Genomic DNA, 23,271 nt, shown 5'->3' on the forward strand with positions numbered 1-23,271 from the left:
GTATTTAAAAAATCTTAATAAACATTTATAAAAAAAAAAAACAAAGATCACTAAAATGAAATAGTTTTATGGTGGAGTGAGCACACCCACCCCACGCTCCTTTAGATCAACCCTACTGAAAATATGCTAAAATGGTATTATAGCATATCATTGGAAGTGACTTCAAATATTTTATTTAATCTGGTGGTTTTGGTTATCACTTAATAAATTGCAATTCTTCACTTTAGCAAAAGACCCCATAATTAAGAATAGGCAAATTTGTCTATATCTGTTGCATACCACTTTCCCATTTCCCATCATCATAATTTCATAATTTGATTCTGTGTGTGACTCCCCACCCCAAAATAATGCATTTCAGCAAAAATACATATTCAAATGTACATTTCCCCTCAAAATAAGTAGTTAAATATGTATGCTGACGCATTTAACTTTTCCCATCCCCAACACAGCATTGCAACATTCAGTGAAGTACAAAATCTGATGGCTATTGAAGTTCTGATCTGCACATTCACCTGAGAGGTGCTGATCAGGTTATTTTGCACAGGAACTTGCAAAGATCAATTCTCTCCAGCATCTCTAGCCATAATGGGAAACCAAACGCTTGAAGAAATGAAGTTTGAACTTTCAGCTTAAAGTTCATTGTCTTCTTTCAAAGCCCCAAGACCACCAGTCCCACCATCAGTGATAGAAGCTGAAGGACACTATTCATTAATAACTCCACATTGTGACTACTAAAAAGCTGTATTATTATTTGAATGAAAGCCATAATGCCTCATTTTGTACAGAGAGGCACAAGTGTCCATCTGCAAGATTATTTTGATTAACACACACAGGGTGTTTAGATGTCAGTTCCTGAAAGCTCTTTTCCCTTCAATTTTCTCCATTAACAGCTTCAGAAGCTGGAGCAGGTCAGTCCATTAGAAGAAGCACAACTCAGTGCAATGTATATTGCAGAGAGCAGTGTTATAATTGTAAGTACCAACAGAAATTCTATACACCGTGGCAAAAGAGGATTTTTCAAAGAGCAATAGCATAGTTGATATATACATGGGATGTGTGGCTGTTCTATTGCATATTGTCTGTTAACTCTTGCTTTTTTCCCTAATGCCACTCAGTTAAGGTTGCAATCCTGTGCACATCCGCCAGGAAATCATCTCCATTAAACATAGAGGGACGAACACCTGTTTTAATGCAATTTTAACTTTTTGTAAGCCGCCCTGGGAAACTCTTGAAAGGAAGTGCGTAAATCAAATAAATTAATAACAAATAATAATAGAATGTGCTGGTTGTGGAATTTCTCTTCCTTATCTGGAATTAGCTTAAATTGTCATTTATTTAATATGCAATTATTTTTCAATGCTGTTCAACAGCCTTTTCACCCTTTCAGATCAGAAATATAAGGAATAACTGTGTTAATAAGTAACCGTTAATTTTTTAAGGTACCTTTAAGCAAGTCACCATCATTTTTCTATTTTTAGAAATATTCTGAAGAAAGGGCTATAGCAAGTGGTAGAACATCTGATATTGTTATTCAGTGGAAGGAACCATGAAAGAGTCAGTTCAAAGTCTGCTATTAGAAGAAAACCTCCTCTGTTAAGGAAGATGTTAACGAAATTATCCTTACCACAAATGGACAATGGGCATTGACGTATGTTTCATGGCTACAAGTGCTCCACCCCAGTCAAGGAACCACACATTGTACTCTTCCTCAAAGATCTGCAATTATGTAAGATATAGCATGAATTGTAGAGTCCTTCCAAGACCTATGAAATAACTAGAAACACACACACACATATTTGCATAAAATTCAGGTGTTCCTTAAACCTCTATAGGAATTACCTGTCTCCAGGAGTTTCCTCCATCTGAAGAAACAAACATGCCAACATCTGTGTATGATAATTCTGGACCCACATTGCCTGAAATACAAGCAGACACATATATAATAAGCTCCAGTGTGGTTAGAGGGGAATCACACTTTTTCCTCAGCAAATCAACTGCAGAAAGCAGTACTCCCCTGCCCTTAATCCAGAGATTATAGGAAACCACTGTGGAGCAGGTGGAAGGAGTGAGTGAAAAGCCATAAAACATGGAATGAACTAACTGAAAAACATGGCTCAGTGGATTTGTGTTTATGTTGAGTCATGCTGAGGTTTATTTGCAATGAATTAAATTATAAAAGAGTGTGTTCCATTTAATAAGGTTGTTTTTTAAAAACAACAACAACATGTAATTGTTATGGTTGTACATACAGCCATAAGTAGCAGGCATGCAAACAGGACCCCGTTAAATCCTTTAAAAACAATCTGATGCTTGAGCCAATTAATTTGCATTAATTTGCATTTAACTTGAATACTTCATGAAATTGTAGGAATTGGATGAGGGAGAGTGATTCCCCCTCCATTTACCTCTATATTTTTAAACAAACTCGGAAGGTAATAAGAAGCAAATACAACCAACAGAATCCCTCCTAACTCACTCCTAACTCAACTGAAGCAAAGTTTACCATATCCCTTCATGGCGTATCTGATTCTGCACTGAACTTTTCCATGTCTTAGGTAACAAATGGGGAACCTGTGGCTCAGCAGACCTTGTGGACTACAGCTGTCACCATCCCTGACAATTGGCAATGCAGATTGAGTCACAGGTTCCCTAACCCTGAGCCGGAGGAGTAACTAATGCAAAACTGACATAACATTAAAATGGGCAGGGAGGATATGAGAGGCACTGGCTGTAATCCTGCTCCTTTGGGGCAGTTCCCCATCTCTGCACTCGCTCAACAAAACTATCTATGAGCCACACAACACCCAGGCACAACATAGGCTGCCTCCTTTTCCCCGGGAATTTGCTAACATAACAGAACTAACCAGTGGCGTAGCGTGGGTTGTCAGCACCCAGGGCAAGGCAAGTAATTTGCGCCCCCTAACCCATGGATTTGCGCCCCCTAACCCTAACCCCCAGATGTTGCGCCCGGTGCAGCCCCCCCCGCGCCCCCCCCCCCCGCTATGCCACTGGAACTAACAGCAATGTTGAAATTCAGACCCCAATTTCCTTTCTCAGCTGTTGCATGCCACATCCTGATTTTGTGTTAAAATTCCACAACTACATATCCCTTCCCTGGAACTCTTTTGCATTTGGTGGAGTGCTACTTCTGTGTCTGCTGCAGCTTGGCAGATCATTCCAGGAGTACTCAAAAGAACCACTCAGAACTCAAGAGATGTCAGACCTCTCCTTGATCCTTGTTTTGTTGAAGTGAGTTTAGTAAATCTGACATAAAATTCAGGGCTAGATTCAGCTAACCCAGAAGCTAGTGCAAGGACTCCCACCCCTTCCTTCCTCACTTGCCTCCTCCTGCACATCTCCCATGATGCAATGCAACCTGTTTGTCTGTATGTGGAGCACAGAATACTCAGGTTTTTCTCAAAGCCTAAATCCAACAACTGGGTTTAAAAGCTCTATGATACACAATGACTTTCAGGTGAAATAACTGACACCGTGTCTTTATTTCCTAACATTCCATACCCTGCAGGGTGGCTAACTTTTAAAGCAGACATGAAGAAGTTCATCCTAATAAAAAGGAAGGTAAGCTGCTTGTTTTGTTTTGTTTTTACTTTAAAGATAACAGGAAAGGAAGAGTCAGTCCCAAACTTCTGTGTAGCCTCAATAGGAGCACAATAAATATACACTAATGAAAATGTTAATTGAGCTCCTGACATTTAATGTTTGAAAATGAAGAATTAAAGCCCAGATGCAGCTTGACACATTCCTATCAGTGAGCGGAGGATGCAGCTTGCCAACTTGTAATGGCACTTATGTTGCTGAAAATAAAACCTGAGGCTTAAGGGTTGAGATTAATACAAAGTGCCACATGAAAGGTTGTCCTGTCATTGCCAGAGATACAGGAATGCATAGTTCTGCATATGATCATGTCGGTGTTGGGCACCCTCTGTGAGCGTGGGCATGTGGCATCTTCTTGCTTGAGCATGTGGAAAACAAGGTAGTGAAGCTCAAACAAGGTCCAAGGAGGCTTTCAAGTCCAGGTGTGTATACAGCCCATAGAATCTTCCTGTGTGCAAAACCAACCATGCCACTGTTAATCTGTGTCATGGCAACGGAAGGTCAGAGACAAACAGTCTAGCTGACTCTTTTTCTTCTTCCTGGGATGGTTTTTATGGACCCTTCTCTTGGAAAGCCCTCCAGTTCTAGAGCACCTGTGTGCATACAGGTTGCACACACTGAAGTGTCCACAGTATACATCACTCACACAAAAGTTCTGAATCAAAGACTGTACAAACAACAATATATTGTTGTTATATACGGTAAATAAAACTTAAGGAAAGGGCCATAAAGCAATGGGAGAGCAACTGCTCTGAATGCAGAAGTCGCCATGTTCACCTCCTGGAATCTCCAGGTCAGCCCAGGAATGTTCCTTGTCTGCAGCCACAAAAGACACTGTCAGGCTGTGTGGACAAGGCTGAGCTACATGCGTAAGGCAGCTTCCTATGTTCCTAGGAGACAGAATGGTTTTGGAGACAGAATGAAAGGAATATCTATGCCCTGGTCTCTTGGTAACACCAGATAAGAAAAAGTAACTCTTTCATAGAACAAGTTTGTATTTGCATAGTGTTTCTCAAACTGTGGGCCAGGGCCCACAGGTGGCCCACTGCTTTGTTTTATGTGGGTCACACTTTCTCCAGCTGCCTCCCAGCAGCCTCTTTTGTGTGTCATCTCCTCTCTTGCTTTTCTTCCAGGAGAAGTGATAGAGGAGATGGAGGCAGAAGCAAAAGAGGTGGAGTGAGCAGCTAGAGCAGTGATGACTAAACTTGGCCCTCCAGCTGTTTTGGGACTACAATTCCCATCATCCCTGACCACTGGTCCTTTTAGCTAGGAATGATGGGAGTTGTAGTCCCAAAACAGCTGGAGGGCCAAGTTTGGCCATCACTGGGCTAGAGCTATAATATCTTCAAGCATCCTATCTTCATGGCATTTTGTACCTGACTCCAGCCCCATCTCCTGCCATCGGGTGACTGGTGGTCCTCTCAAGTGGATCTTGGGAGTAGAAAACTGGGAAATCTCTGGCATAAAGTAACACTCATTGCAAACAACAGCATCTTATTTCCTATTTTCTGCTCGCCACCATAGCATAAGTGGGTTCCCTTTTCCTCCCTTCTCATCCACTCCCTCTAGCTCCATTCATGACTTCTTTTGAGAGCGGTCATTGCAGTTCAGTTAGCAGTTTGTTCAATTGTAGAGCCCACAGCAAATTCAAAATATGCCTTAACTCTATGTAACATGCTATTATTTAGAGAGAAAATTATAGATGCATTAATAGGTAAAAAAAGATAGTGGATAAGAGCTGTCTGAAGTTCCTTCATTCTAGGTTTCATTTATATATAGCGATTTCTCAATAAAATAACAGCAGCCAGCTCTCCCTGCAGCTGTTCACTTAAAGGGATACCATTATACTTTCTTTCTAATTTCTAGAAATAGAAGCTAATCTATGTGAATATTTGATGGCTCAATATTTCACTGCTACGGGTTTCTAGATCTCACAATTTCAATGAAATATTTGATAGGATCTCCTGAAAGTTGAGCAGTCAAGTCTAGTCTAGTTATGTCATATGCAAGAGGGCTTGAACTGAGAACATCTCTCTCCTTGTGCTGGGCTGCTGATATAAGGAAGAATCTACAGCTAGCACATCCACAACACAGTCCATAACCTCCTGGTCTGAGAAGGCCAGGCTGGTGGCACTGGCTGAAATAAAGTTCCTCGATCCACTGCTGCCATTTGTAGGTCACCAGCCTACTGCCCCTCAACCTGTTTCCTGCCTGACTACCTACCACTTTCCTGCCTAGCCCAAGGTTATTGTCTACCTTGAGCCCAAGCATGGGTCATGTAATCAGCCAGCAGCCAGAGAAGTCACAACAAGATTCTGTGATCAGGAATATGCCAACTTGCTGGCAGGTTTTGAAATTACAGAACACACCCCATGTTACACAAACAAGCTATCTACAGTGACAACCATTCAGCAAGCTTTTTTGTTACCTTCGACAGCTCCCACTGAGCTAAGCATTGTGGGAACTCTACACAAGACTGGATGACTATGGCCATCTCGATGAGGTATCCTACTGTGAGCAGGCAGATGCAGACATAAAGGGGCTGTGATGGCTGTCACAATTAATTAGCAGGGTCTGGGCACTGCTGGCATTTAACATTATAAGAAGCTGTCATTAGGATCCTGAGATCCGCTAAAGACAGGTTTCACCAGCAAGCAGAGGACATCAATACACTAGTGGCAAAGTGTTCTCAGTTTCTTTTTTGATGGGGAAAGCAATGCATGAATTATGAGCAGCAGCTCTTAAGCCGCTGCCAGGCGTACCCACCACAACTAATTCTTTGGCAGCATCTTTGTGAAAGGTATAATGCACAGAAATGCCCCCAAGAGTATTAAGCCCACATACAAAGTTGCTGCCAGTCGCTCCAAGGCAGCCTGCCATGCAAGGTACATTGTCCCAACAGCCAACAGCCACTGTGAGAAGCTTGAATGAACCGTTGCCTAAGGGTAAGAGCAACCAACTATAGATTCAGCAGGGCATAAAATGGCATTGCTTCAAAGGAACTGTGTCACTGCCTACCAGCTAAAGATCTATTTGTGGCAATATTTTGTGACCACGTTCTGCAACTTCACAGCCATAAAGAAAGCAAGGCTGAGTGATGTTTGGAGCCACCATGGCAATTTAGACAGGAGCTAAATGGCACTGGGTTTTCATCCCATTTCAATATGCAAATATACACCATACATGTTTGTTCAAAGGCATTTTCAATGATTTGTGCTTTCTCCTGGTGATACCCATCTCTTACTGGATTCTACCTCCATGTTTTAATATGAGGCTGAGCTTTAGCGAGCTGTTGAAGGCAGCCAGGCTTATAGGCCAGGAGGCCAAACTGGCAGCAAATAACTGTGTTGGATTGGGTGTAAGGGTTACTGTGAAGCACAACAGCATGGATCAATGCTATTTCACAGGCAATTGACTCTGACAGAGGAACAGCACAGTGATGGCATGAAAACCCACCCAGGGAAGAAAAATGGAGAGATGGCAAGGCAGAGGGAAAGAAAAATGATGGCGACAGTGCCCACACATTAGCCACAACAGTCAGCTGTGTTGACACAAATTCAATGTAACTATAACTTAGCATGGAAGATGAATCTCCAAAAAAATTCACAAGCGGAAAGATCTGAGGTTTCCTTGGCTTTAAAGGTAATGTTATTGTGCATATTTGATTTCTTTTGTACCTAATGCACTTTAATAGTTATTTCTTAGAGAAGCCAGGTGGTGGGCCCACATTGTTCTTTCCAGCATCAGTCGTATATGGACCATCTACACTGTAGTAACCCGTTATAATGGAATTATTGGTTGGCAGACATCATAGTAGGATGTGACTGTTGTGCACCTGCAAAGCCTGTGTGAGGTGGGAGCGTGGTTGCTCACAAAGATAACAGCCTGTCTTTTCAGGTTTTATTGTGTGCAAAACTTATGTACAGTGCAGAAGTTTCAAAACCATGTCTGCCTCAATTGCTAGCAGAATCCGGAAGTGCCTTCTTCCTATTTCCCCTCCAGCATAGAAACCCGGGGAAGCCATCTCTCCATCTTTTTTCCTTACATGGAAAGCTATGCGACAGAAGCTGCACCTTCCTTTCCCTGGTAGCAGTGTTTTGGCTCCCCTTTCTCTCATCTTCCGTGTCTCCTGAAAGCTCCCCATCCCCAGACTCTGACGAAGTGCAGTTGCTCAACAGAGGAGGGGGCTCTCTGTATGTTCCTGTCTCTCCCCCCTCCCCTGCAAGCAGATCCCTGACAGCCTGTTTTGCACACCACAAATCAAGCAGTGTGGTGTAGTAGTTAAGGTGTTGGAAAAGGACTTGGGAGGCCAAGGTTCAAATCCTGAGGATTCAAGTCACCAACTTTCAGTCTACCTCACAGGGAGAGCCATGTACACCACTTTGAACTCCTTGGAGGAAAAGTGGGGTATAAATGTAACAGCAACAGCACATACAGGATCATATAGACAGGAACATTTACATGCATTATATGTTAAATCATATATGTCTATTACAGGATAAACAGGACAGCGAAATAGTGCTATGACTGTGACAGCACACTGGCTTTTAATCTACCCACACAAAACCATAGATGATTGCCCAGTCAACCAAAATGTCTACTTGGATGAATAAGATATATGCCTACAAATGCCAGGTTCTAGCTCTGTTGATTAGGGACAAAATCTAGAATTTCTTTTTCATTGCAGTGCATGCCCTGCAAAATCCAGGGAGCACATTCCTCATGAAGCACTTGACTAATGGCAGAGCTGCCCCCTAATGTTAACAGCAGCTCTGTGCTTGAAAAGAATAAGAGCAACAGAGTCCAGTCAATTCCTTTACCTGTAGCAACCAGAAGTCCAGGAACCGTCTCTTTGCTCGAGATGCTGCCTGAAGTATAGGGGTTTTCTGAGATTTGCAAATGCAAATGCAAGGAACAGAAGGGCTGGAAGGATTGAGAAAGAAGAAAGATAATTGTTGGTAGAGAAAAACTGAATACATGGGCTAAGCCAGCCACCTGGTATTACATTCATGTTTTCTTCTGTTTTCTGAGACTGTTCAAAGAGCCTGATGAAAGGGACTGGCGTCCATTTCCAATCTAAATTTCCATTTCTATTAATTGTTCTTGGTTTCAACGAATTATTACAAAAAGCAATGTTCGCCAGATACACTGCTGTACTCAAGCACCTGTTCCGGCATCCTCACAGACAAGTGTGGCATGACAGATAACCTGTTTAATGAGGAAGAGGCAGCTGGAATTAGTCCCTAGGCACAGAGTTCTCAAAGCTCAGCATTTGATTAGTAGCATTTCGGAAAACTGCATGCTGCCCCCCGCCCTTTCCCATGCAGCAAGCTGCATATGAACACAATCCAGAGTGGCAGTCTGCATGGGACAGTTCATGCCTGCACATGGATTGCACCTTCCTAGACCAGGCTGTTAAAGCTATGAAGTTCCTTTCTCCAAATAGCTTATTATTTTGAGAATCTGAGTTCCGTGAAACAAAAGTTTCATTAGAATGTTCCATCGCAACACCCACGCCATACATTTAAAGCACCATTATATTACTTCAGCAAACATCCTCAAATTGATATAATAGTCAGTGCTTCTTCCCAGGTAACTCTGGGAATTGTAGATCTGTGAGGGGAATAGGGGTCTCATTTTCAGACCTTAAACAAACTAAAAGAATTCCCAGGGGGTTTTTTTTGGAGGGGGTGCCATAACAGCTCAAGGGGTAGAATAGTGCCTTGAATGTATGATATGGATATGGCACATGGCTATTTGAAGTAAACCCATAGTCCAAAAATTCAAAAGGAGCTGCTGCCTCTTCATCTTGACCCTCAGTACTAAAAGATTATTCTCCACGATCAACAGGTATCATCATCACAACCATTAATTTACTTGTATGTCATTTTCCCAGGTAGACCACGCTGAAAGTGGCTCAAACCTACATAAGAATAGGTTTATGCAATACAAGGCATAACAATCATACAAATCTTTAAAAAGCAAATAAAAAAATCTCAAATTAATCATTCATTTATTGATTATTTGCCCTTCATTGAAAGGTGCCAGGGCAGAAATAGTTCAAAAAGTTAAGCAAAAATATTAAAATACAGTGGTACCTCTGGTTGTGGATGGGATCCGTTCTGGAGGTCCAGTCGGATCCCAAGGTTTCCACAACCTGAGGACTGCTTCTGCACATGCGCATGCAGTGAAACCCAGTCAAATACCTCCGGGTTTGCCGCTCACGCATCCCAAAGTTTACGTAACCAGACAGTTGCGTAATGTAAAACAAGATTTTTAAAAAGTTGCTACAACTAAAAGTGTCAATGCCAGAAATTCAAAAATGCAATACAGTTCACCCCTCCCAATAGGCCTTAGGTAAACAGGTGAGTCTTCACCTGACAATGAAAGGATATCAACGCCATGGTGAAATGCACCCTGGAGGTGAGGTTGTTCCGCAGGCACAGGGAAAGCCTGCCCATTGTGTATATTTATTATATACTATTTATTGTTGTATAATAAATATACACTAAGATTTAAATGGTTCCACTGATAATTCATGCTAAGGCCTAATAATAGAAATACAGAAAACAGAAAGAGCATCAAAAACACCAAAGAAAAGACATTCTGTCATTGTTGAAACCATGAAATTTCCTTTTTTCTGGAAACTTGCTGAACTCCAAGTCTGAACATCTTTCAGCTTTTCAAGTGGGATAACAGGTGGAGTTAAGTTATTCAAGCCATTTAGATTACACTTGGAACGGTTCAATTAGTTCTAGTCTGATTTTGAGTGGTTATTGCTATTATTTTACTTATAACTTAAACATTTAAATGTTGTCACATTTAAATGTATTCAAAGCCACTGTAGATCTTCTGAAATGTGGGAAAGATCCCATGTAAATCAATATTATTGATGCCAAGCTATCTCTTTGTAGAACATTTCAAAGTCTGGGACAATTCCATAGCTTTCATTTAAATTTTCATAATGATCCCTTCTGGCTTGAAAAGACTGTGAAACCAGATGTTGATAAGTTATTCACTTAATTATCAGCCAAAAAGTGGCAGGAGGAGGAAATAATTGATGCAAATTGGGGGACTAACTATGCAGGGCTGGATCCTATGGAGGCATCCCATGGATTTCAATGAGTTCCTTTTCTGTCTGGGATTTAGAGAATGCCCATTGTGATGGGCCCACTAATTACAACTTGGAAAATTTCCTTCACTGACCAGCAGACAGTGTATGGGGTCTCCTCTCAGATCTGAATCTGGAGCCTGCAGCAAACGCCAATCTCTCCCTTTGTTGTAGGTGATGAAAGTCTTAATTTGGTCCTCCACTTTCTTGTTAGCCAGGAATATGCCTTTGATCCCTGCTACCTAGGAAAAATTATGAGAGATGAAAAACCACATCGGGCGACTAGGCAAGAACAAGTCACAGTCAGTAGTGTACAGCAGAATCAGAAGGAGCTAGCAAACAAATTTAAATAATGGCATGATAATGAACCAGTACTTTAAGGAGATTGTCCATTCTGTCTTAACTCATTCTTAGCCCTAATGGTATTGATCCAATCCCCAGAAAGACCAAACCAAACTGCCACTGGACCTACAGGAATGACTTCAGATCATTTTGGAGAGTGTATGAGTAAATGGCCCTTGGCTCAGATAAAGTGGAATGGAAGCTCTCTTTGGTGGCTCAAGTTGGAGAAGAGGAAAATGAGATTCCACAGGTGAAGATGTAGGGCAGGGATGTCCAACAGGTCGATCGGGATCAACTGGTCAATCCCTGGTAGGTTCCGGTCAATTGCTGTTGATCGCGGGCTCCTTTTCCTTTGCTTTTGCCTAAGAGCAACCGGCCCCGCCCCCTTGCCCCACCCTCCATTTTCTCATGAGTGCTGGAACAGAAGATGGAGTTTTCACTGTGAGGCAGATTGTTTCCTTAGTGATCTTTTGGTGAGTGACTAATCCACTTTCCCCTTGTCCAATAACTCTAATTTACTGTAGTTTAATAATCGGGCTTTCTACTCTAAAACAAGCTCAACAACTTTGACCTGAACCCCCCCCCCCCAAAAGGTGAAGATCACTGCCAGTCCCCCCCCCCCCAAGAGATTGCAGTCTCTTGGGAGTTGGACATCCCTGATGTAGGGGGTGTCAATTAGAAGATGTAGGGGATGTCAATGGGAAAGTTTTCTCTGTTGGGTTTTATAGAAGAACAGCGTGCAGTTTGAATGACGATCAGATTTAGTTGAGCATCCTATTTCAAACAATAGTAGCCTGTCAGATGCTCTGGGAAGTTCACAGCAAGTCTTGAAAGCTAGTCTATTACTATGAGTCTGGATCTCAGGTGTCTCTTGGTATCGTCACATTGCAGAGCCCATTGGCAGACTTAACAAGTCCTTTGCAAGAAGCTCCCATGGAGCCTCTCAGAGTGAAATGCTTGACTAATGCACTCTTATTGCAGGGATTTAAATGAATCAAATAACAAGTTCAGAAGTGCTGTATGCAAAATTATGTTCTGCCAGATTGAGGGGGTTGGTGTGCGGGAGGAAAAAAAGGAATCTTCCAGAGGAGACTTAGGATAGCTTTGGCCCTAACTAAAAAGTGGGCGGTATGGGCTGCTGCAGGAGGAGAAGATTTTTGCAGGAGGGAGCAAGGAGTGAGAACTGACAGAAGGAGATGGATGGCATAACTAATTGCCGCTTCTCTCAGTTGCGCTAGGCGATGAATAACCAAAGTGAATTAAAAAAAACAAATAAATGGGAAGCAAATTGTTTTCATGTAATATAAAATGACCTGTAATTTATGCCAGAGATAATATTTTATCTTCCTATCCTGCTGACGTATCTAACACAGATATGAATTAAAAAGAAAAGTGGGGATCCTCACAGGTAGGCAGATCTACCCATTGTTGTCCAGCAGTGATCTGGCAGATTCAAATTTTACAGCCCAAACTTTATGGAACCTTCCGAGTCCAGTCCAGATTTCGGATCTACTGCTTCCATTGCTTAACTGCCAAGGTAAAATGGGTTTTTTGTGTTCCAGAATTTCTGGGCACTTTCTTGATGTTGCTGGCCATGTAAGGAATTGTCAGGGAACTGACATCGGAGCCAGAAGTGGAGGCAGGGCTCCCAAGCGATGCCGGAGAAGGGCCAAGCAGGGAGAGAGGGAACTCATCGGCTGGGGAAGGAAATCAGCGTAACACCAGGGATAAAGGGGGGCAGTTGGGGGAATCGGAGAGGGGTCTCCAGGACTCTTCGCTGGAGACCAGCGGGGAGAGCACAGGTCCTCCTCTGCCCACACCCACCCTGCGCAGAAGACTTCCGCGCAGGGAAAGTAGGCGTAGACTTGGCGTCAAAAAGCTTTTGTGCTGGAAGAAGTTTAATAAACGCCCACTGACGGATTCTGCTAGCGACTTAACAGCCACAAAGTGAAGGGCTGTCCAGTCAGGAAAGGTTTAACCAGGCTACCTAGCCAGGCGTGGTGGCAACTTACGCACGAGCAACCCCATACATTCATTACAGGAATGCTCAAAAGTTTCTTGCATTGGTTGATTGCAAGAATATCATTAAATCAGAGGCCAATGCAGGAAGCTTCTGCACATGTCCAGTGTGGTGTAAAATACAGACTTCCAAATTTATGGCAGAACATTTTGCTTTTTGGTTGTATTCCCCAAATTTTCAGGGATTAAAAAAATTCCCTGAAATTCAGAGGAAGTGTTCTTGAAATACGAAATGACTTAAGATTTGAGTTTTACTGTTGAAACACCCCAAGGGAGATATGAAAGGAGAAGGGGGGGGGAGGCCACCCATGTGTCTGATTTTAGCATTCTTTTTCCGAAAGTCTGCACCAGCTTGACTTGTTCCACAGCAGAGAAATATAATTTATACCACAATCACCTTGCTGGATTACTTATCAGCTGCCTCTCCTTACCAGCAGAAAAATGGGAAAGGATCTCAGAAAAAGGGTTTTAAAAAAATGAGGGTAATTTCAAATACAGAAAGTGTTTCTTACAAAGGCTTCTGACACTGCCCAAGTAACGACAGAGACCTATTTTTGAAATCCACATGGGAAGTGAGCTCAAAATTTTCTATCAAAAAACAAATTGCTTCTTAAGAACCCAGTAAGAAGACTTTAATCTCATCTCCAGAGGAATTCCTCTTTGGCAGCAGAACTCCTAAAACTATTGCTTCTTCCTTTTTCTGCATATTAGGAACTTAACAGCCCCACTCTGTTCCTCTTTATTTATATTCATAGCTGTTGCTTATTCCACAGCTCTGTTTCTAAAATATGCCCCTGTATAGAAAGGAGGGCTGATATATAAGTTAACCACCCAAACATTTTGCATGCTACTTTAGGCAAGACAGGAGCCTCATCCTTTTCTGTATCTTGGGATACAGAATACAGAATACAGTATCTTGGGATACAGAATACAGTATCTTGGGATACAGAATCTTGGGATTCTGTATCTTGGGATACTAGGGAACATTCTTCCTTTAGCAAAGATGGTCCCTGTGTCCAGAGCCCAGGTGCCCATTTTGTCATCAGAGGCCTTTTGGTCGCTCTCAATTCGACATCTGCCACCAGTTTTGCATTACCTCTTTCCATTCTTTCCGACTTTCCAGAGACCTTTCTATACATCATTCTGTTCCATACCAATAATGTGACACATGTGTAGCCAAAAACCTGTACACCTGCTGCTGCAATCAGGGCTTGAAATTAGATAGGACAGGATGAGATACCATCCCACTTCTTTTCAGGTAGGCATAACTGAGCCTGACTAAAGAATCCCACTTCCTTTTTAAAATCCCACACTGGGCACTGGCTGCAATGCATGACACTTCCAGGATATGCCCACTCAAATACTCCTTGATAAATGAGTGTGCACAAATGGGATCATCTTAATAGATGGTCCTGGTGTGGCCAGGCTCACAACCTGGTTCCCCCCACCCTGGCGTGGGTGGAGCTATCGCCCTCACACCGGGGTGGCACCACAATCACCCAGGGCTATTGCCCAATCATGTTAAAGGGTGTTAGTGGGGAAAAGTATAAAAGCGGCAGCACAACGTGTGCCAGGCTCCTGCTTCGCGCTGCCGAACACCCTCCCACCCTCCCTTTAATTTAGCCTTTGGCCTTGCTTTGGACTTTGGTTGGTTGCCCATCTTGAGTCGGGGACTGGGTAGAATTTTTGTCCATTCGGCAAATTGGCACGGGCCACTTGGTTTTTGCCTACCTCTTAGCAATCGTCACAACTTTGTAAAGTTTGGCGGTTAGGCATTGGCTTATGGTGAATGGGGGAGGGGAGGTCGGCCATCGCCTGCCCCTCCAGTTTCAAGAGTATTCCGTTCAAGGAAGCCGGGCCTAATTCCTGTCCGAAGTCCGCTTGAAGGGTGAGGGCGATGCCAGGCCTCTGGGAACACCAGGGGAGATGCAGGCGGGTTCCCCAGAAGCAATTTCCCTTTGGGTGGTTTACCCTTACAGACTTCCTGCGAAGGGGGCGGGAGTCAGATATAGTCTTGCCAATGCCTAAGCCAATACCACTCTCATTTCTGTAATCAATAAAGCTGTGGCCAAAATTTTGCCCAAAAACCTTAAACAAAATATCTGTGTCTGTGTGAATTTATTTACCCTAATGGGGGGTTCGGCTTGAGGGTCTTGCCACGCAACTTATTCTTATAGCTTCCTGGAAACCTAATTCACAGGGAGGTCCACATCTTCCTGCCTTTGATTGAATGACTGTTTACACTCTAAATACTCAGGGATATGCAACCCATCCTTGCAAACATTGTTCTCAGTCTTCTCATAACTGGTTCTGCTTTTCTTGAAATTCTTCAGCTGTACGAAGATGAGTCTTTGAATATCCCAGGACATCTGTGAAAACCTACCAGGCAGCCCAACACACTAGTCACTTTGTGCCAGAGAACCCAGCACTGTACTGTGCGTGCAGCTTCTTCCCCTTTATTCTTCCCTTCTCCTTCCCCCACCCTGGAGCTCAGTAGCAGAACATCTGCCTTGCATACAGCTTCCTATATTCCTAATTTCATATGATGGAGGTGAACCTGGTGGAAGATACAGGATCCACAGAGGAGTGTTTAACTGGTTATTAGATATCAGAACCTGCGTTCTGCTTGAGAGGAGGGGTCTACTCAGGAAGAGTAAACACCAGGCATATCTTGTTCCTCAGGAAGGGAAATTGTGACTGTACTTACCATAAAATATGAAACATTAAAACATGACAAATTGCCTTCAAGGTTAGTGCACTGTGCCCCAATTCTCACCCATATGTTGCTGCACCTACTGTTTGGTCTCAGCCCCTGACATGAGAAACTGATCACAAACAGTTCCAAGGCAGATAGGTAGCCGTGTTGGTCTGCCATAGTCAAAACAAAAAAAAATTCCTTCCAGTAGCACCTTAAAGACCAACTAAGTTAGTTCTTGGTATGAGCTTTCGTGTGCATGCACACGAAAGCTCATACCAAGAACTAACTTAGTTGGTCTTTAAGGTGCTACTGGAAGGAATTTTTTTTTGTTTTAGTTCCAAGGCAATTACTGTCTGCAACAATGTGCATCTTTGAATACACACAAGTGGATATGTACAAGGATTTAGCCAAATAACCTCTTTCGGCCACCATTCCGCAAGTACAATTCAACAAGTGTCTAGGCTCAAGTTTACATAATTGCTTGAGGATAACCTGTTAAATGAAATTAATCCATGTACTCACAACATGGAACATTTATTTCTGATATTATTTTCTTATTTCTTATTTTATTTAAAATATTTATGAGCTGGCTCTCATTAAAACCATACCGCAGCAATGCAGAACAGAGGAATTCAATACAAAGTAAACATTTGAAAACAAAAAAATAATGACTGAATATGCCATTAAAACAATCCAACAAACATGATACATCATAATTACAGTAGCCAGGAATAATTCAGCAGTCTTCCAGGGTATAAACTTACAAGGTGGCTTATGAAAATATCACGTACACAGGCAGGGAAATAAAGTACGGTGGTACCTCGGGTTACATACACTTCAGGTTACATACGCTTCAGGTTACAGACTCCGCCAACCCAGAAATAATACCTTGGGTTAAGAACTTTGCTTCAGGATGAGAACAGAAATTGCACGGCGGCAGCAGGAGGCCCCATTAGCTAAAGTGGTGCTTCAGGTTAAGAACAGTTTCAGGTTAAGAACAGACCTCCGGAATGAATTAAGTACGTAACCAGAGGTACCACTGTATATATTTCTAGGAATATAATATTAAAATGAAGACTAGGCTAAATTTCTGGAGAAAATTATTAATGGAAGGCATGGCACTTTCTTTTAGGCTTCACTTGAGAGAAATAGAGACAGAGAAAGAAAACTGTTATGGTTATTCATTGTAACTTTGCTTAGAATTCATTCAAAAAGAAAGAAAGAAATGCACTCGATTGAAAGATGGCCTTGATCTTGATTTAAATGTTGTTTGGCAGTTATATTTCTGAATGATAGCATTGTGCAACATCAGTTCCTCTGGTGGCTCAAAAATGTGTAGATTTATGGACCAGCTTTGCTTCTCCCCCTTTGTTCCCCAAGAAAACTGAAGAAAAGTGTTGCCTTCAAACTAGGGCTGAAGTTGGCTTGCCTGATGGAATTCTACAGATATCTAGATTTATATTGTATTTAGGCAATGACAGAATCATGCTTGCTAGCTGAAAATAGATAAATAATCAATCTGTTTCTAAACTATAAGAAAACTCAGGATGTTCATCTGATTATTAGTCAAAATGGCAAGGGTAAAAAAAGCTGCAAGTGAATATTTATGCTCAGATAGGCTATCAGGCCTGTCCCATAGGAAGAGAGAGTGACAAATACATAGTGACAATTGGAAGATGAATCCGCATCCACAGAAAAAAACATAGCATTACTGATAGACCTAGGAAGATTTTCTGCCATATGAGATTTCACTAGCCTTCCTTTTTCATTTGAGACTTCACAGGCAACAAAAGCTGCCAATAAAAAACAAACAAGCAGCACCCCCACCCCCAGGGTGCCAGCACAGACTTACATGTTTGCCAACATTTCACAAATATTTCTTCTGAAAGATGGTTAAAGACACAGGCTATTTTCTGATGTGCACATTGCATCCATACCAAACTAATTAACTTAAATTCACTTTCGTGGAATGCACATAGCTTGGGAGCAGCAATCTGGCATCCCTTGTAGATAGAGGCATCTCCATACGCTTGCAAAACTTCAACAGTAAAAAAAAATGTCAGAAAGCACTGCTGATAAAGAATTCAGCCTAACACTTTTGAGAGCTGAGTTCAAGACCTGCATGGTACTCCTCAGTACTGAGCGCATGGACAGTCTAGCATCATTTAAGGGACAGTCTTCCTACTTTGATGAACTTTCAACCAAGAGTTTAGTTGGACAAAAATGAACTAAAATAGACTGAACATTGATATTACAACAAAATAAAAAAAATCCTTCCAGTAGCACCTTAAAGACCAACTAAGTTAGTTCTTGGTATGAGCTTTCGTGTGCATGCACACTTCTTCAGATACCTTCTTCAGATGCACGCACACGAAAGCTCATACCAAGAACTAACTTAGTTGGTCTTTAAGGTGCTACTGGAAGGAATTTTTTTATTTTGTTTTGACTATGGCAGACCAACACGGCTACCTATCTGTAATTGATATTACAGTTGGATCAACTCCTGGACCAGTCACAATGGAAGAAATGTGGCACAGAAGTGTCATAAATTAAGCAAAATAAAGCATATCCTTAAAGTATTTGTATTGCTCTCCTGATAAAATTAAGAATGCTAATTTTCATTGCAAACATGCTAAGTAATAGACAATAATCCTTAATAATACAAAAAACAATAATTAGCAGACAGCCCTACTATGAAATGATATTTGTAAGAGACAAGGTTGCTTCAACATGGCTTTGGATGCCTACCTCATAAAGGTCAATGACGACATTCCCCTCTAGTCCTCGGTTGCTCTTGACGTTCTCCAAGGCTAGGGTGAAGTAGATCCCTCGGGTGTCAGAAATGTAAAGGTTGTATGTGTCATTCTGGTTCCATTCCTGAACTGCTGCAAACACCTGATTCTCATTTGTGCTGATAATATGCATGTCCTGTTAAGGAAGATAAAAGGCTTATTACCCCCCGATCTTTATATTTCTCTGCCCTTTGGGACACAAAGCAATTACCATGACTTATGCCACAGCAGGGGAAGGACCATGAGTTATGAGTGATGTTAAACAATTTTCTATTAGACCAAGCCAATAAATTATCATTTTCTGCCTTTCCTTATTTGTGTGTTTTTAATTTTAAAATGGCTGCAGGGTGGTTAGTGAGGAAGAGGGAAGGAGATTCCAGAGTCCTTGAAGGAGTTTCATCCTACTTCATTTTTTATTTATACATTTGCATGTTTTATTGCTCCTGGAAGATTCACAGCCTAAAGGGCTCCTTCTACCAAGCAGACCTGGAAAGCACAGCTGTCAAGCTAGCCAGGACAGTGTCCCTTAACTTGCAATAAGAGAGACTAAGCTCTAGCAATAAGAAAGGAGTTAGAATTTCCATCCATCCCAAAGTGGCTACCAAATTGCCCTTTTCCTGGAAAACATCAATCTTGGACCTATTTAATACCTGGAAAATTAAGGCAATCTCTAGTATATCCAGGTAGGTCTGGGAGGCACTCCCATTCTGAAATCCTGAAGAGTCATTGCCAGTTATCACCTGGGAAAACAGACGAATTAATGCCATTGTACTGGAAGAAGCAAAGATCACCAGTGTCAAAGCAATGATTCTTCAACATCAACTTCGTTGGACTGGTCATGTTGTGTGGATGCCTGATTGTTGTTGTTTAGTCGTTTAGTCGTGTCCGACTCTTTATGACCCCATGGATCAGAGCACACCAGGCACTCCTGTCTTCCACTGCCTCCCGCAGTTTGGTTAATCTCATGCTGGTAGCTTCAAGACCACTGTCCAACCATCTCATCCTCTGTCGTCCCCTTCTCCTTGTGCCCTCAATCTTTCCCAACATCAGGGTTTTTTCCAGGGAGTCTTCTCTTCTCATGAGGTGGCCAAAGTATTGGAGCCTCAGCTTCACAATCTGTCCTTCCAGTGAGCACTCAGGGCTGATTTCCTTAAGAATGGATAGGTTTGATCTCCTTGCAGTCCATGGAACTCTCAAGCGTCTCCTCCAGCACCTTAATTCAAAAGCATCAATTCTTCGGCGATCAGCCTTCTTTATGGTCCAGCTCTCACTTCCATACAGGATGCCTGATTATTGCCTTCCAAAGCAACTACTCTATTTAGAACTTTAAAAAGGAAAGTGTAATGCTGGTGGTCAACAAAAGAGGTTCAAAGACTGTCTCAAGGTAAATCTTTAAAAATGTAATATAAGCACTGACAACTGGGAAACACTCGCCTGCGAGCGCTCCAATTGGAGAACAGCCTTTACCAAAGGTGTCATGGGTTTTGAAAACGCTTGAACTCAGAATGAAAGAGAGAAATGCTCTAAGAGGAAGGCACGCTTGGCAAACCCTCATCGTGATCAACCGCCATCCAGAAACCTATGTCCCCACTGTGGAAGGACGTGTGGATCCAGAATTGGCCTCCACAGTCACTTACAGACTCACTGTTAAGACCGTGTTCATGGAAGACAATGTTACTCAGCTATGAGTGATTGCCAAAGAAAAAGAAGAAGGCTGAGGTACATATAGATGGCCCCAACTGCTCTGACTCCAGAAGCTTCCTATGTTCCTTTGTTTATGAACAGATAGAAATGTATTAAACAATATATATCTTTATAGAATGATAGAAAAGTAACAAACAAAGCAGGATGATGGGAAGCTGCCTTACACCAAATCAGACTATTGCTCCATCCAGCTCAGTATTTTCTGCACCGACTAGCATCACTTCTCCAGGGTTTCACACAGTTGGCATTCCCATTCCTACCTGGAGATGCCAGGAATCAATGCTGAGTTTTTCTGCCTGCAGAGCCAATGCTCTAACACTGAGCTATGGCCATCTCCTTGATTAAATTATCTCTTCTTGTCAAAGACTTTGTACTTATCAATACTACTTATACAAGGCACATTTACCTTTGGTAGCGAGTACTTGGGCAATTTTATTTGCGTGAAGGGTTCCCTTCTGTAGGACACATAGTAATTTGCTCTTCCACCAGTCGTCACCTGTACAAATACAAAGAGAGAGAAGAATGAATACTATTTAAGCACATACCATTTGGTGACTCCCTGACAATTTTGCAAGATTTTTGGTTCATAGAATCATAGTGTTGGAAGGGATCCCAAGGGTCATCCAGTCCAACCCCCTGCTATGCAGAAATCTCAGCTAAAGCATCCAGGGTGGTAATTCAGCATCATTGTTTGAAAGAGGGGGGGAATGCCTGCAAACTGTAAATGTCATCCTGCTCTCCAGGCTTGATGAAGCTGAAATAGTCATCCACAATCGTGTTGTTCTGAATATCATCTCAGTTTCTATTCTCGGTTGCACGCACAATCTCACATTTCAATTTTGATTATGATTTATCTGCCGAGTTTCAGAAGACAGACTGGAGCAAGTATAGTTTTGTTTGCACCCAAGCCAAATGGGCAACTAGAAATCAAACCCTTTTCTTTGAGGTGTTTCTAGACAGATTGCTGTATAATTTGTTCTAACAACTTCCTGAGTATTGAGGCCAGGCTAACCTGGGGAACTACAGTCTCATTAGTCTGACTTCAATACCTGGGAAATTGCTAGAACAAATTATAAAGCAATCAATTTGTAGCCACTTCTTGGAAATTGCTAGCAGCCAGCATGGATTTCTAAAGCAGAAGGCTTACCAAACCAATCTAAGCTCTTCCTTTTGAGGGCAGCTGATTTAGGGGGCAAGAAAAATATAGTTGTCATAATCAACCTCTACTTTTGACACAGCACTAGTTGACACTCTCTTACTAGAAGAGAGGAAGAAAGGATGTGCAGGGGGACTGCCAACTTGTTACTCAAAAGGGATGCTATCAACACAGATGTCAAAGAGAACTGTTCTAAAAGGGGGGTCCCTAACTGGTCTGTTTTGGATCCAGTGTGAGTCTACACTGTAAATAAAATACATAAAGTATGGAGAATGTTTGCATCACATATATTTTAAGATAATATTAGAACAATACTTGTTTTTTATTGCTCCTATAAATAATAAAATGGGAAACGATGATGGGAAATGAAATCATCACATATAGAAAAAGGGAGGAAGCAAAACTACCAGTTCTGGCTAAGCACTTCGAAAAGCGCCTACAACTTATGCTTGATAAATAAGGGAACACACGTATCTATACTGGATATATATATCCAAGCCCTGCTCATACTAAAGATATAGGGTTTTATATTTGTCAGTGGTCAAATGGAAGGACAGCAAGAATATTTTCAGAAGAATAAGAAAAGTTAAGTGAATAAATTTTGACTCTATAGTATTTGCTTTAGCATGCATGTAGGGTCTGAGATAATGCAATAGACCAAATGCTCCTTTATTATATCAAAACATTTACTGACTTTTAAGATTTCTAATAAAGCCTACAAAATTCCCTTTGCAGATATGTATTTTTCCTTCCTTTGAAATTTCGGCATTTTATATTGCTGTAGCATCAATAATACTCCCAGTAATCATATCATCTCTAGATGGTGGCATATTTCTATAGACAAGCTGTCATTCAAAGGCAGAGCGAAGACTGGCTATAATGCACAGAGATTTCATATCTGATCTTCTCCAGACAAGGCTCTGGCAGTGAATGAGAAGTGAAAAAGAGGCCTGTCCTTCAGAGCAGTCAAAGATTTTTGGAATCTGATTCTGCTCTGAATGTGGGACTTTATCATGAATTCTTCAGTGCATCACTCTCAATACAGACACGCAGAGCCGAGATCATTTTGTCCGGAAGAAGTGGTTACAAAAAGAAAAGTCGGTGCGCTAACACTTAAATTATAAAGGCAATGTGCAACGGAATCGTCTATAGCATGACTTGACAATCTTCCTCTGTTGTAAAAATAGTAGGAAGGATGGTTATTGACAATTATTAGGCACCCCCCCACACACACTAGAGTATGTCTTGTACAATCAGAATGTTGGGATTCAGGATTTTTTTTATTTATTATTTAGTAAGAGATTTGACAAATGTAATCAAAATTATTGCAGGGCGGCTTACAAAAAATCAGATGCTATAAAGCAAAATATGTACAGTGGTACCTCGGGATGAGAACGGGATCCGTTCCGGAGTCCCCTTCGCATCCCGAATGGAACATAAGACGCGATGTCGCGTTTTGCTGCTTCCGCACATGCGCATGACGTCATTTTGAGCGTCTGCGCATGCACGAGCAGTGAAACCCAGAAGTAACGCACTCCTTTACTTCCATGTTGCCGCAGAGTGCAACTCAAACACGCTTAACCTGAAGCATGTTCAACTCGAGGTATGACTGTAATAAGTAAAACAATTTTAAATAATTATGATAAATTGCACAAATAACATAGTTAGCAACAACAACAACAACAACGACTTAACCCATGAGTATCTAAAAGCCTGACAAAAAATAATAATCACCAATTTTAACCTGGCGTTTCCCATACCAATGGATTCAAGTTACAAGAAAGGAGATTTTGACTCAACATCAGGAAGAACTTTCTGATACTAAGAGCTGTTT

The 23,271-nt window shown here is 41.8% G+C and overlaps 1 protein-coding gene across 2 annotated transcripts in view; it reads right to left on the bottom strand.

Moving 5' to 3' along the window:
• SORCS3 (sortilin related VPS10 domain containing receptor 3) overlaps positions 1 to 23,271 on the bottom strand; it is a 418,783-nt gene that overhangs the window by 77,102 nt on the left and 318,410 nt on the right. For both annotated transcript variants that reach the window (XR_013838924.1, XM_079976042.1), the window contains exons 8-13: positions 20,688 to 20,777; positions 18,534 to 18,713; positions 10,822 to 10,968; positions 8,436 to 8,538; positions 1,840 to 1,916; positions 1,625 to 1,716 (exon numbers count right to left, since the gene is read on the bottom strand). Coding sequence is in view for 1 of the 2 variants with exons in the window: in XM_079976042.1 (XP_079832168.1) it covers positions 1,625 to 1,716; positions 1,840 to 1,916; positions 8,436 to 8,538; positions 10,822 to 10,968; positions 18,534 to 18,713; positions 20,688 to 20,777 (689 nt within the window). In the remaining variant the exon portion in view is untranslated. The remainder of the gene's footprint in view (positions 1 to 1,624; positions 1,717 to 1,839; positions 1,917 to 8,435; positions 8,539 to 10,821; positions 10,969 to 18,533; positions 18,714 to 20,687; positions 20,778 to 23,271) is intronic.

This window comes from Podarcis cretensis (assembly GCF_951804945.1).
Source record: "Podarcis cretensis genome assembly, chromosome: 5".
Taxonomy (NCBI): Eukaryota; Metazoa; Chordata; class Lepidosauria; order Squamata; family Lacertidae; genus Podarcis; species Podarcis cretensis.